Below are 13,743 nucleotides of genomic sequence, written 5' to 3'. Positions count from 1 at the left end.
GACAAGAAAAGCCAAAAGTCGCACAGGAAAAACTCCATGTCACAGTGAGAACTGATATCCCTGTTATATTTGGAATCCTTCGTCCCATTCATTTTGATGATCGGCACACATTTCCACTGGTGGATTGCCAGTAAAAATGTAATTGTACCGTCTTATGCCGTAATGTTCCCAGCCCACACTTTTGGCAGGTCTGGGTTACTCTAGACTTCTCAATCTTGTTAAAGTTAAAAAAAAAAAAAAATATGGATGTTTTGTTTAGATACTGTACCATTCATCAAAATTAGGCATTTTTATACTTTATAAATTGTTACACCAATGGTTTTCAACGTTTTTAATGCCCACAAAAATATTCAAAGGCCCCATGACCAAGGAAGTTTTTTTTGTTGTTTTTTTTTTTTTTGTGATTTACCATTAATGATAATGACTTAAAAAATTATTTGGATTCAATTTCTAACTTATGAAATATTTTAGAGTTTAGAAAAGTTATATTAATCTTAAAAGTGCCCACTAAGTTTTATGATTTTATTAATTTTTAAATTACTTTTCCAACTCTGAAAATCACACTTTTAAAATGTCTAAAAAGAAGACCATGTTTCTTCAAACATTTATTGAAATCTATCTCCGTCCAGTAGAACCACTGATTCATTTCTGCTTCCTGTGATTTTATGCCAGATGTATCTGCTTTTAGAGAATACATTGTTGGTGAATAGGAGACAAGAGCATTTTAAGGATGACCTTGTTTGTGAAACCCCTGACTGATTGCAGATGGAGCACTTTGCTATTTGTTTCTGTTTTGTTTTTTTTCTCACAGATGAGCCATTGCCTGGCTTTTTCTTATAGATCATCTTTTGTGCATTGTGGTCAATGCTTTTCTCATTCAGTCTATCTGTCATCTGCTGTCTTCATATTGCTCTGTGAAATCAGTTTCGTTTTTCACTGTACAAGAGCTCTATTTTGTCTGTCTCTTTTGTCATCTCTCTCTCTGTCTGTGTCTCCTTCTCTCAATTTCCTGTAATTTATTGCTATGACAAATGAAATTTGCCCAGATGAAATCTTTTTGTTCACATTTTCTGCATCAATTTTTAGGAAAAATCTGTGGAATCGATTAGGTATAATGTGTTAAACTGAACTAACATGCAAGTGCCACAGCCTGCTGTAGACAATGTACAAGAGTGCTGTACTCTTAATGATAGGTGAAAGCACAATTAAATTAGCCATTATGTTTAATAAATAATGACTCAAGAGGCAAAGGATGTGTACGACTTTTGTGAATGGCATTCCGAATCTGCGGAAGTCTGTGGGCTCGGATTCATAGCTTAGAAAGCTTTGAGTTGAAATCTCGAAGGAGAAAGTGAATAGGAGGAAATTCTTCCGGACTGCTGGTCATTGTTGTACTTTAATGCAGTTGCGGCTCTGCTGCAGATAGAGCAAATGAAGAAGTCTGTCCCTTCTCGAAGCTCTGCTCTGAGCCGTGCAAGCGAGCTGATAGCCAGCAGTTCGTATGTACGTGCGTGTCTGTAAGAATCAAATTCCACAACAGCATGTGCCAGAAACACTAGTTTGAGTCCATCATTTTATTGTGCTGATGAGTTGTCTGCCAGCGTAGCTGTGAGCGAACAAGCATCTGCTCACTTCCCTTAATTAATTTATTCATTAGCTGTGCCTCTTTTAACCTTTACACAGTGAATGGCAAGAGTTTTTGGGGGTGGAGAATGAGTTTGCTTGATGAAACTCTATTCAAATAGCAGTGCAGGTAAAATAGTCTGAAAAAGGCTATGCACATATAGTATAATTAGCAGGTGTGCACAAAAGGTTTTTCAGTCTGGTTCTCATGAGAGCACCTGGAGATTTGGTTTGGTGCTCACACTGCACGTAATGTGACCCATTAAATATAACTATAAACAAATAAATCTATAATAGTAATAATAACTATTGCAGTTTATGTAGTTTTTTTTAACCATAATAAAGTGCGATAATACTATTGTTTTTAAATATAAAGTATTAAATAAAAATACAATTATTTTATAGTACACTTAAAACTACAATGATAATATGTGCATTTTTTATATTAACTTTTTTATATAAATTATCAACCGTAAAATCGGCTTTTATTTTGGCAGGTTGACAGCAAGTGAGTGTGTGCGCTGCCGAGTGAAGCGCATCGGTGGCAGTTTTGCGTTTTCTCTGAAATCAGCAGCACGTAGCCTAGATTTATGCTTTCAGTTTGAATGGAAATTTTATTCAGTATTACAGTTAGTTGATTTAAAACGGTGATTGTGCTTTTACAGCTGTCAACCATGTCAGTGCGCAAATGAGCCTGAACTTATTTAAACAGCTCATTTTTTATTTCGGTTGCATGCGCACCTGCGCACCTGCACACCACTTTTGTGCATTTTTAGTAATTAGGACTGTATCAATATCAGATTTTCATTCATGATTAATGTGGACAAAATAATGCTAACAATACTGAGATCTAAATAAAAAAAATATTTTAATAAACGATGCTATCAGTCTAATTAATCTTTAAATTGATTTTGTGTTTTGTCTTTTTTACTCAATAAATAACCCTCAAAATACGAGTGTAGAGAGGGGGAGAGATATTTTGTAACCATAACTGTGCAAAAATATAACAAAGAAACAGTTAAGTGCCTATTCCTGCAGATGTTATTATATTGTATCTACATATTTGTTTGCTCTATCAGTGTATGGGACCTTTGAAATGACTGAAATAATTTGATGAAGTGATATGGAACTGTAATGCGGTTGACAGACCTGGATCTACTTCCTAGCTGAGCGTTTCCTGGAAAATAACTGCACACTTTAGAATCAGAATCAAGCGTTCAGCAGCCCGTGGTATAAATGTATTTAAATCGCAGTAGTTTTATTTTGATTAATCGTGCAGCTCTAATAACAATATTTAATTTTTGAATTATGACTGTTATCATCAATATCAGTATATTGTGACGTCTGTGCAATGCAGAAGACCTACAAATCATGGCTAAAAACCCAAATGTTTTTTGTAGTGTGAATTGTAGCCAGTCTCTGAAAAGCCTGTTTTGTATTGTGTTACTGTGCAGTTGCTATGGAGTTCTGCGGCCGGTTGCATAAACTGCTTAGACTAATCTTAAAAAGATAGTCATGGAATTTTTATTTTTTTTCTTCTAGAGTAGACTGGTCATAACTTTTCAAAATCAGTTACAGAAAGGTAGACTGGTCTAATTTGAATCGATAAGTAGGATTGGTTACCCTTTGGCTAATTGCTAGTTGGATAAACTATTACTTAAGACACCGTCTTAACATAGAGTTCTGGACTTTCTATTGTGTGAACAAAACAGCTGATTTAAGATCATGAGTAAATGATGAAAGTTTTTGGGTGACCATTTAAAGTCTCCTTGATGAGTACAGTGTCTGTCTTATAAAGACTATAAAGCTTGTCAACTTTTTTTTTATTATTATCTTTAAGTCTCTAATTACATCAGAGCCACAGGAGGATGGATTCTCACTCTAAAAAGCATTTGATTGGACAAAAAGTGGTGTAGTGCAGGATGAGTCATCAGTATTTTTCTGTATTCAGTATTTCAGTATTCAGTATTTTTGTTTTTGTTTTATTGGAGATGTCAGTTTTAATATACCTGCTAAATCCTTTAATTTTGTCAGTGTTAAAGGGGGCCTTCGGATGCTACATGTACTTTTACAAGCAGTTTGAACTGAAATGTGTGTTGGGAGTGTGTGTACACAACCACCCTAAAATGATAAATATCCATCCAGTGTTTTTTATTTTTTTTTAATCTACAAACATTTTTACCCCTTTCTCAAATCATATTTTATAGTACTGACAGAAATACAAAATAGAAAGCGAGGAAAGATACAAATTTAGGCAAGACAGACTTTATTGCAGGAAGGTTGTGACTGCACACGATTGCCAGGCGTTATGAGCGGGAGCTGGTGATTTCTGAGTTCTGGTTACCCAGGGAAACTGCATCTGTCCTGACTCCTGATGCTCGGTGTCTAAGAATGTGAAGGACCGAAGTTCAGCTCGTGATGTGATCAAACTCGAGGCTACAGAGAATCATCACTCCATGTGTCTCCATGAAGGACATAACATGACTGGAGAAGAATGTAACGTGACAACAAACTCCTGTGGATCGTTGGGAGTGAGTTATTCAGTGTGTTGAAAGCCATTAGAAACCCTGTCATGGCAGTACCACAGTACAGTGGAGATGGTAAAATTATAGAATAGAAATTATCCAAAAACTACAGTATGAACAGTACAGTATATCATTCATTTTAAAACACGCCTGTCCGTTATTTTGATTAAAAAGTATTTTCTTAATAGAAATTGAATTTGTTTTGTTTTTTTTATATTTTGTTACGTTATTTTATTTGGTATCAAATGTAATAATATTCATAGATTTTAAGTGAGGGTTTACACTGTCCATCGACAAATCATTTGTCTGTCCACACTAACCGTAAAACTACTTTGTGACGTGACACAATCACAGCCAATAAGAAGATATGTGACGTTTAATATACTATTATTATGCGTAACAAGTTTTTGAGCCAAATGAGATATCATTTGGGGGGGGGGGCATAGAAACATATAAATACTTTTTGGTATATACCATGATACTGAACGATTGGTGTATATTTTATATTTAATGGTAATTTCAAAGAATGCAATAGTATTATCCTTGTACATCTCCATGATGTTGTAATATATTATACATATGGAATTTGAAATATGGAGGTGTGAGAAAGGAATGAGAGCTTTCATAATGGACAGGGAGCTGGAGGGAGACATACAGGGAGTAGACTTGTTCATACAGTCTGGAAGAGGGAGGGACGCTCAGACATTCTGCCTCCGAGCTTAATGCCGCCGGCTCCAAGACATGTAAACTGTGTCTATGTATACGTGAGAATGAGTGTTTTTTCTATCAATATCTATAAATGCCTGTGTTTTATCCTCTGAGCGTTAAATGAGCGTGGCTGTGTATGAGAGATCACTTTCCAGAAGCGAACACCAGCATGCTGCCTGACGCACTGCTGTGGTTTGAATCTCATATTTATTGATCTGTCTTGAGAATCCCAAACCTTTTTGAGCTGTGATAGGGTAACACTGCAGGTCTGGTGCCGGTCTAGCTCCTGCAGTAGACTTTTTTTTTCTTCCCATACATCCACAGTCATTGCCTTGAAGATAAACACAGTTAAATTCCACATTTCCAGTTGCATTCTGCATGAATCAATTCACAAATGAATTAAAACATGTAAGCATGCCCAGTATTTTAAGCCTGATTTCATCTGAAGTTTTATTTAGTCATCATCTCAAAGCAGTTGCGTGAAGGGGTTTGATTTTGAGAGGCTGTTGTGCCATTTTATGTGTTTGTTCTCTTTCTCTCGGGTTGAAACTGAAGTCCTAAGCTGCGGTTTTATCATTCCTACTCATCTTTCTCTGTCTTTAGCTCTTTTTGTGTGAGAGCGGCTTTCTTGCCTCGAAGCTCTCACTCTTGTATGCAAGGACATGTCTGTGTCTGAAGCGGAGTGCGAAAATGGAGAAAGTGAAAAGAATGAAAAGCTAAAGAAAGCTAGCACTGGGTTTAATTGGATTTTGAAGGCAGCGGTCTGTGTGACTCGCGCACATGACAGACCAGAACATTTTTAGTCATTTTGATAGATGATGCTGACTTTTCCAACTGTGATTTAGTTTTTTTTACGTTTTTTTTTTTCTGATTTCCTTGAACTGAAGTTAATAGGATTTCTTTTGGTGAGTGGACTGTTAGATTTGAACAGAAACTGGTGGACACATTTGTATGAGTTCAGGATTAACAAATCGCATCATAAGGGCAGATATTTGAAAATGAATGGAACGTTTCAGATTCAGCACCTGTTAAGCTGTGTTAATGTCATAGAAAAATATTTTCTACTTTTACCTCACTCAATGCCTCTGGGCAGCAATAGACAAACTGTTTATCAGGATGACACTTTAATAACTTAATTAACATCAGCCAAAAAAATAATAAATGTAAAAAATGCTGATTATTTAGCTCACATCACTCAAAAACAAGTGTATTATTGTTCTTGTCCAGCGAATGCATATTCACATCTTTAAAAAAAAACAAAAAAGTAAAGACTGTTATAATGGTACAAAATATTTATATTTCAAAGGAATGCTGTTGTCTTTCTGGTTTTGAAAACTTTTTAAAAAAATATGTAAATTCAGCTTTTCCATGGAATAAATAACATTTGAAAGTATATTAAAATAGAAAACAGTTGTAATAACATTTCACCTGCTTAATTCTTAATTATAAGTGCATTACTGTATGTTTAATGATTTTAGTTTGTTATTAATGTTTTTTTTTTTGGTGGTAATTGACAGCATGTAGATTTCTTATTCATATAACGTGCAAATTCAAAGGCTAAAATTAGCTTAAATGCAAATAACGATTAAAGGTCTAACATGCCTTTCTTTCTTCTTCTCTCTTCCCTCTTTCTCCAGAAGAGCAGCAGCCTTTGCACAGAGATGAGGCCATCTTCATCGCCCTCGCGTCTGTCTCTATAGTAGCGGTCTTGATCGTGGCGCTGTTCTTCGGCTATCGCATGATGATGGGTGAGATGCAGTACTCTGTGTACTTAGTGGCTATTTAAGAAAAAAGGTCATGTCATGTTGTTACAGTGTTGTGATGCACTGTGTGTGTGTTGTTACAGGCGAGTGTAAACAGCGTCTGCACAACATGGACATGATAGAGGCTGCACCGTCAGAACCATCTCTGGATTTAGACAGTTTAAAACTCCTGGAAGTGAGTTCAGCTCTTCTAGCTGCCACCAAATATGTGCACATAAGCATTTTTTGATTTTGAATTGTATTGTAATGAAGTCGAACCATCTGTATTTGTTTATCATGTAACATCTGCTACAATTGACTCCTGACTATTTATGTATGCAGTTGATTGGTCGAGGACGCTACGGTTCTGTCTATAAAGGATCACTGGATGAACGCCCAGTTGCTGTAAAGGTTTTTACCTATGCTAATCGGCAGAACTTTGTGAATGAGCGCTCAATCTACCGAATCCCTCTTCTGGAGCATGACAACATCGCTCGTTTTATTGTTGGCGATGAGCGTCTCACAGCGGATGGGCGGATGGAGTACCTGCTGGTTATGGAGTACTACCCTCATGTAAGTATGAATCTGGTACAAGCCATTCTTTCTCTCATCCTTAAAGTTGTATGTGACACGGCTCTGGTGCCCTGCTTGGTGTGGTTTTCCACATTTTACCTTCATCTGTCCTTTATTCCTCATCTCTTCGTTTTATTCTATTTCTGCCAAAGTCGAGAGTGGAGTCGAATGTCCTGACGCTATCTGGTCAGATATTTTTATCCATGATTCAGATGCATTTCCAGCAGGCAGCATGAGAAGGGTGACTTGGATGTCAGCTTTGTGTTTTAGATGTGCCTGTTCATCTTTCTCTCTCTCTCTCTCTGAATGACTCCTATTGTTTTCATTCACTTATTCTGTATTCGTCTGCCAATTGCAGTCAGATAAAGTGTTTTTCTGTCCATTTTAAATACAGAGATGAATTCACTAAACAGCTGCGCCACTTTTTTGAGAAGTGTTTCAGCACTAATTTCTCTGTTGTATTCACTAACCACCTGCAATCCAGTGCAGTACTAAATGTGCTGAAGTAATGTGCTGCAAGAATGACGTTTTTTTGGACTAGTATCCCTCGACAGAACCCAATAGGATTTTTCCATTGGCTTTTGGATTTTTGCAGAAAATAAGCTCTGTGATGATCTTCACAAATGAACACAGCTATGAAGTTTGAAGCCCTAAATACAATTGCAAAATACAAATACAATACAAAGTAAAAAGCTTAAAAAAAAATTTAGGTTTAAAGAATGACCTTAAAGAAGCATAAAATCAAGAGTGAGTGAGTGGCATACAAGACGATGGAGGATGATTTAGTTTCCAGATGAAATGCGAAAGCACCTGTTTGGCCATATTTTGGATTTTGAAAAGCCTGTTGACTTTTGCAGTTTATATAAGGTGATTTTGGATTGTTCTCATTTGATTGGTTACACATTGTTTGGTAATTTTTACTTTATTTAAACTTTGTGTCATTCAATTATTTTATTTGACATCAAGGTGTATGCTGTGCCTTCGAGCTTTCTTATTCGTTTTGATAATAAACGTTCTACGTTTCTTATTCATTTAGTTATATATTATACATGTACACTTATCCAATTTTCAGTATTGTATACCTATTTAAACTTAATGTAAGTTATTTGTTATTTTATATTAGGCATAGCCTGCCCTATAGAATGGTGTATTTTTATTTGTTTTGTTAATAAAAGTTCTATCTTTTATATATAAAGTCAGTTTGACATTGTATTTTGTTGTTGCATTCAAGCAATTGACACTGAACTACTGCTAATTCAAAAGTGAAAGTAAAACGTGAAGAAAAGCTAGGAAAAGAGGGAATGCCCCTGCCCCCGCGGTGATACCGGTATTACTGGTGTCGTCACACATCGATTAACTGGTGGAAAAATGTCCTGACCGTCACAACCCTACTTTATAGCACTGTATTTAAGTCATATTTTTAAACACAAACATGTCTCCTTTCTTTTTAAAGAAGGCTTTTTATACATTGATTCTACTTCAGAAAACTTCTGGGCATAATTAACACTGCATTTAAATAACATAGGAAAAATAAGGTGTTCAACTGAATTTTAGATGTTTGTGTACGTTTTTATTGAACATAGTAGCAGTTACTCATCAAAACTCATTAAATGAGTGTTTTAACTACGCATATATATGCAGTTGAGTGCACTTTCAACTTTTTAAACAGTCAATATGGGTGTCTGGAGTGCTTTGGTGAAGCGATGCGGGGGAAGTCATGGCCTAGTGGTTAGAGAGTTTGACTCCTAACCCTAGGGTTGTGGGTTCGAATCTCGGGCCGGCAATAACACGACTTAGGTGTCCTTGAGCAAGGCATTGAACCCCCAACTGCTCCCGGGCGTGTCGCAGCATGAATGGCTGCCGAGTGCTCCAGGTGTGTGTTGCCCACTGCTCCGGGTGTGTGTTCACTGCTCTGTGTGTGTGCGCACTTTGGATGGGTTAAATGCAGAGCACGAATTCTGAGTATGGGTAACCATACTTGGCTGAATGTCACGTCACATTCCCAGTAAAGTACGTCAGATTGCAGAAGTCTGCTGCATCCTTGAAAACCTTGCACTCGGATCCTGCTTGCAAGTTGGGAAATTACGAAGTGCAAATTTCATTTAGAACAAAAGCATTTGTATGCTATTACCTGTCTTCGACATGTTTATGCCATTATCTAATTTGCATAATTCCTTTAATTGTGTGCCAAAACAATGCAAACACCACATACAAATAAACAAATCTATCTATGGGCACAGTTCATTCTTAGTCATACCCTCCTCTTAGTCATACCCTCCTCAAAACTTACGATAACAATAGCCCAGCGTTCTTCGCAACATATTTCCCTATTCATTCCTGTTTGACATGTCATAACTCGCAAGTTTGTCCGTGAGTGTGCCTGTTCTACCCGCCTGGGCCTTTTGAACGGCAGTGAGGAATGTGACACACCTTTATTGTGTCTGGCTGCAGACAGACAGCACTCTGTTGAGACATCGCTGTGCTTGCTTTTGCACTCTTTCACTTCTGATGTACTCGTAGCCTAAAGCCAAGGTACAGGAAAAACCCTTGTAGGTGAATGTTCACTTCCTATTTAGACATGAATTGATGGATTGCTTTAGAACTCTGTGGATTATTTCTTATAATGCTGTATCTTTTGAACTCAAATAGAGAGAAGTATCATCACTCTGGGTTGAAAAGTATGAATAAAAAAGTGAATTGATTTTTATCAAATGTGTGTGTGCTCTTCATTGTTATACTTGTCTTTTCTTTTGCTTAGCGACAGACTGAAGTCAAACTTCAGTGGAATCAGTTACGAGTGAAATCTACCGTGCACTTCACCTGAAGAGCCATTTGTGTTGTTTTATGTGGCATGTGTGCCTAAAAAGAGTTCTGAATCATCACTTATAGGGTTCCATGTCAGTTAGGATGCTGCCTTAGAAGACTATGTAGGCAGCAGACAGCAAGCAGCACACTAGGTTTTGGAGCAAAGTCTGTGTCCGTATCAGTCAATGTTCTGTCTGTCACACATTATTAGAAAGATGGAATAACAGGACCAATGTCCGGACATAACATCATTTTTCCTGTCGCTATGGTAACAGGGAGACTCAGGCAGGGAAAACGATTGGCATTTGTGGCTCTGATGTACACTTGCAGGTACATAATTATTCCTCTACCCAGAGTGCCTCAAAAATCACTTGCACCCCTCCATCTTAGATGACAGGTCAACAATCTCTTGATCTATGTCTTGTTATTGGTAGTGTTTAGCTCGGATTACTGCAGAGACAATTTGCTATCAGTGTGTATTTCAGGGCTGTGTGATTAAATTTTTTTGCAATAGTATAATTGTTTGTACACACACACACACACACAAAATAAATAAAAAAAAGCTGATTTTAGTTATATTTTAATTCAACCTTAAACGCAGCTTGCCACAGTGACCGTTAACCAATAAGCAACTATTTGCACCACCTTTTGAATTTCTACAACACACACATTTACATCTGCCTCTCTAAAGCACCTCATGTACTGTATGTACAAAAGCTTCCTGTTGAAATAAATATAATTTACAGTGTTATTTCTGTAGTTTAGTTAGGGGGAAAATATGATCCGTTATCTACTTGGCTATTTGTTGATGCTGGTAGTTTTAATTGCGTTTCCTAAAAACCCCAGAGGCAGTTATTAGTTGCAGGCAGCTTTACATTACAACTTTGTTGAAGCTCCAATTCATTATTCAAGAGCTTCATAAGCTTCATATCTGCTCTGCAGGGATTTAAAATGCTGATGTTAAAGCAATGAGGAAAAAAGACGTGTTGATGTGGATAGATTGTTGTAGAGCAGTGTTAAAATCTCAGTTATTATTTTCTGCAAAAAGGATGTTACTTCTACTGCAATAAATATCACGTCCATGTTCTTTTATGTCCCTTTTAGTGGCGTCTTTGAGCAGTTACAGGTTATGTATGTGTGCTAGTTTAACTGTCCTGTGTCTGTTTGTAGGGCTCTCTGTGTCGATACCTGAGTCTGCACACGCTGGACTGGGCGAGCTGCTGTCGTCTGGCACATTCAGTCACCAGAGGACTGGCCTACCTGCACACTGAGCTCCTGAGAGGAGGTGAGGGTCACCTCTACATCTGTGCACACATCCCTCACTCTAGCGCTTTCTTCATTTTTCACCTCCTTGAGGAATATTTGGATAGCCCATTTGAAGTAATGAAGCTTTGTTGCTCTAAACCAATTGATATCTGTGTTTAAAGGTGAATTGTGTCATTTTCTCGAGGTCAGGTGAAACGATTCTTTATTTAATGAGACCAAATGTAGGGTGCAACTGGATTTTATCTATTGGGAATTGGGGAAAAAATCTTAATGAGTAAAGCAAAATACCATTTAAGATTTTATTGAGCAGAAATGCATTACATTGATCAAATGTGACAGTAAAGATATTTATGATGTTTACAAAAGATTAAGAGTTCGGTTTTGAATGTCGTTCATTCGTAAGTCGCTTTGGATGAAAGCATCTGCTAAGTGAATAAATGTAAACGTTTTTAACTTTCTATTTATCAAGGATCCTGCAAAAATGGTTTCCACATACATATTAATCAGCACAACTGTTTTGAATAATAATCATATTAATAAATGTTTCTTGAGCAGCAAATCAGCATATAAGACTGATTTCTGAAGGATCATGTGACACTGGAGACTGGAGTAATGATGCTGAATTTCTTTTGAATACTTTAAATTACATTTTAAAGTATATTAAAATAGAAAACAGTTACTTTAAATAGTACATATAATATTACAATTGTATTGTATTTTTGATCAAATAAACGTGCATAAGAGACTTAGAAAAAAAATCTTGCCCCAAACTTTTGAACGGAATTGTATTTACTGAAGATATCAATCTATGAATAATGCAAATTCACATTGTTTCTGCTAGTGGTGGCTGAATCACCACAATAATGGGTAATAATACTAATAATAATAATAATAATGTAATGGGCATATAAATTATTAAAGTCTCATTGGAGAAATACATCCTAACACAACCATTTTAAGTGTGGTCCCAGCTTGTAGTACGAACATGTGAACATGAGTCATCTGACCACTATAGGAGACTTTAAAGATGATCATAATTTCATAACAATTCAGGATTCCTTTAAAAGCCGTTTGATGACTGACTTTAAATCTTCAAATAAGAAGCAAGTATGTATCTTTCCATTTCAGTGTCAACAGAGTTTGCTTTGAGTTTGATTGGCATATAATTTAGCAGCGATATAAACCATAACAGACCCCGGAGGCGGAGATGTGTTCATAAGATATGACAAGCTTTTTAATAAAGTCATGTAGAACGAAAATAGAGGCTGAATGCAGTCTTGGGCAAGATGAATGTTCTTGTTGTCTTTATGTGCTGCTTTAGAGTTTCTTTGACTTGTTTCTTGTCTTGAGTGCTGAAGACTCGACACTCTCAGTGCCTTCAGCTGCCTTGTGCCTCCATAGCTCAGCAGGAATGTGTGCCTAACCACATGGGTTAAAAAAAGCTGCGTGAAGCCACCCAAAGACCATCGGCGGAGCCAGTTGACTGCTCTGCTGCGTCACATAGAAGCTGCCTTCTCTAATCTGCACATCTGGGTCAGACAGAATGTTTTCTGTAAGATGAACGAGACACTATTCATTTTTTACAATGTGTCTTTGAACGGTGGCTTGCAGTTAAGAAGGCTGTGTGCAAAGATTCGGGAGCTTCATAGCTGGAAATCATGTAAAAGCGTCTAACATTTAAAAATATATATTATGATGGACTGTTTGAAATATGCCTGTTATCTGAGACGTTTTCCTTGGAAACAGGTTTTTAATTCAGCATGAAAACAAAATTGTGGGGTTTTTTTTTTGGTCTAATTGAGTCTTTTGCTCTCCCGTTGGTCCTTAAAGGGCCGGCATGCGGTGCAAAAGAGATAACACTCGGCTCATTTGTGAGTCACGCTCCTCATGTTTCTCTGGGTGCTGCTGGAGCGTCGCCAGAGATCTGCAGACAATCAAGTTCATTTCCCACTCAGCTGTCTCTGGCCCTGCCCTCATTACGAACTGATCTCAGAGCAGCCGTCCACCAGCTTCCTGTACAAGCCGTCATTACGAGCTGATCTCCGTACAGCCGTGGTTCATATTGCTCTGCCGCTGCCCTCATTACTGGCTGAACTTTAGAGCCAGACAGCCAGACAGGCAGCATTCAGAGGATGGGGGAAGGACTGGGAGAAGAGGGCATTCATCCTGAAACTGTTACTCACATCACGTGCTTCTCTCAGCGCCCTCTGCTGGCTGTGTTGTGCAAGTGGTTTGTAATGACTTCCTTTAAAACAATATGGATGGATCTTTTGTATCACTTACTTATTTAATTTGTCCGTTAACAATACATTAAATACCATTCAAAAGTTTGGGGTCCGAGATAAATCTTTCCGTGCCTAAACTGGCTGCATGTGATTAATCAAAAATACAGTAAAAACAGTAATATTGTGAAATATTATTACTTTTTAAAAGAGCTGTTTTCTATTTAAATATATTATTCCAAAATAGAATTTATTCCTGTGATGATAAAGCTGAATTTT

The 13,743-nt window shown here is 37.1% G+C and overlaps 1 protein-coding gene across 2 annotated transcripts in view; it reads left to right on the top strand.

Annotated features, from left to right (window-relative positions):
• LOC132152783 (bone morphogenetic protein receptor type-2-like) overlaps positions 1 to 13,743 on the top strand; it is a 72,432-nt gene that overhangs the window by 48,285 nt on the left and 10,404 nt on the right. Inside the window, exons 4-7 of one of the 2 annotated variants that reach the window (XM_059561679.1) lie at positions 6,497 to 6,604; positions 6,703 to 6,794; positions 6,941 to 7,171; positions 11,147 to 11,261. In XM_059561679.1, coding sequence (XP_059417662.1) covers positions 6,497 to 6,604; positions 6,703 to 6,794; positions 6,941 to 7,171; positions 11,147 to 11,261 — 546 coding nt within the window. Of the gene's footprint in view, positions 1 to 6,493; positions 6,605 to 6,702; positions 6,795 to 6,940; positions 7,172 to 11,146; positions 11,262 to 13,743 lie in introns of both variants that reach the window. The other variant, XM_059561678.1, reaches the window with a different exon arrangement.

Source organism: Carassius carassius, chromosome 11 (genome assembly GCF_963082965.1).
Source record: "Carassius carassius chromosome 11, fCarCar2.1, whole genome shotgun sequence".
Taxonomy (NCBI): Eukaryota; Metazoa; Chordata; class Actinopteri; order Cypriniformes; family Cyprinidae; genus Carassius; species Carassius carassius.
This window is presented reverse-complemented; position numbering and strand designations above follow the sequence as displayed.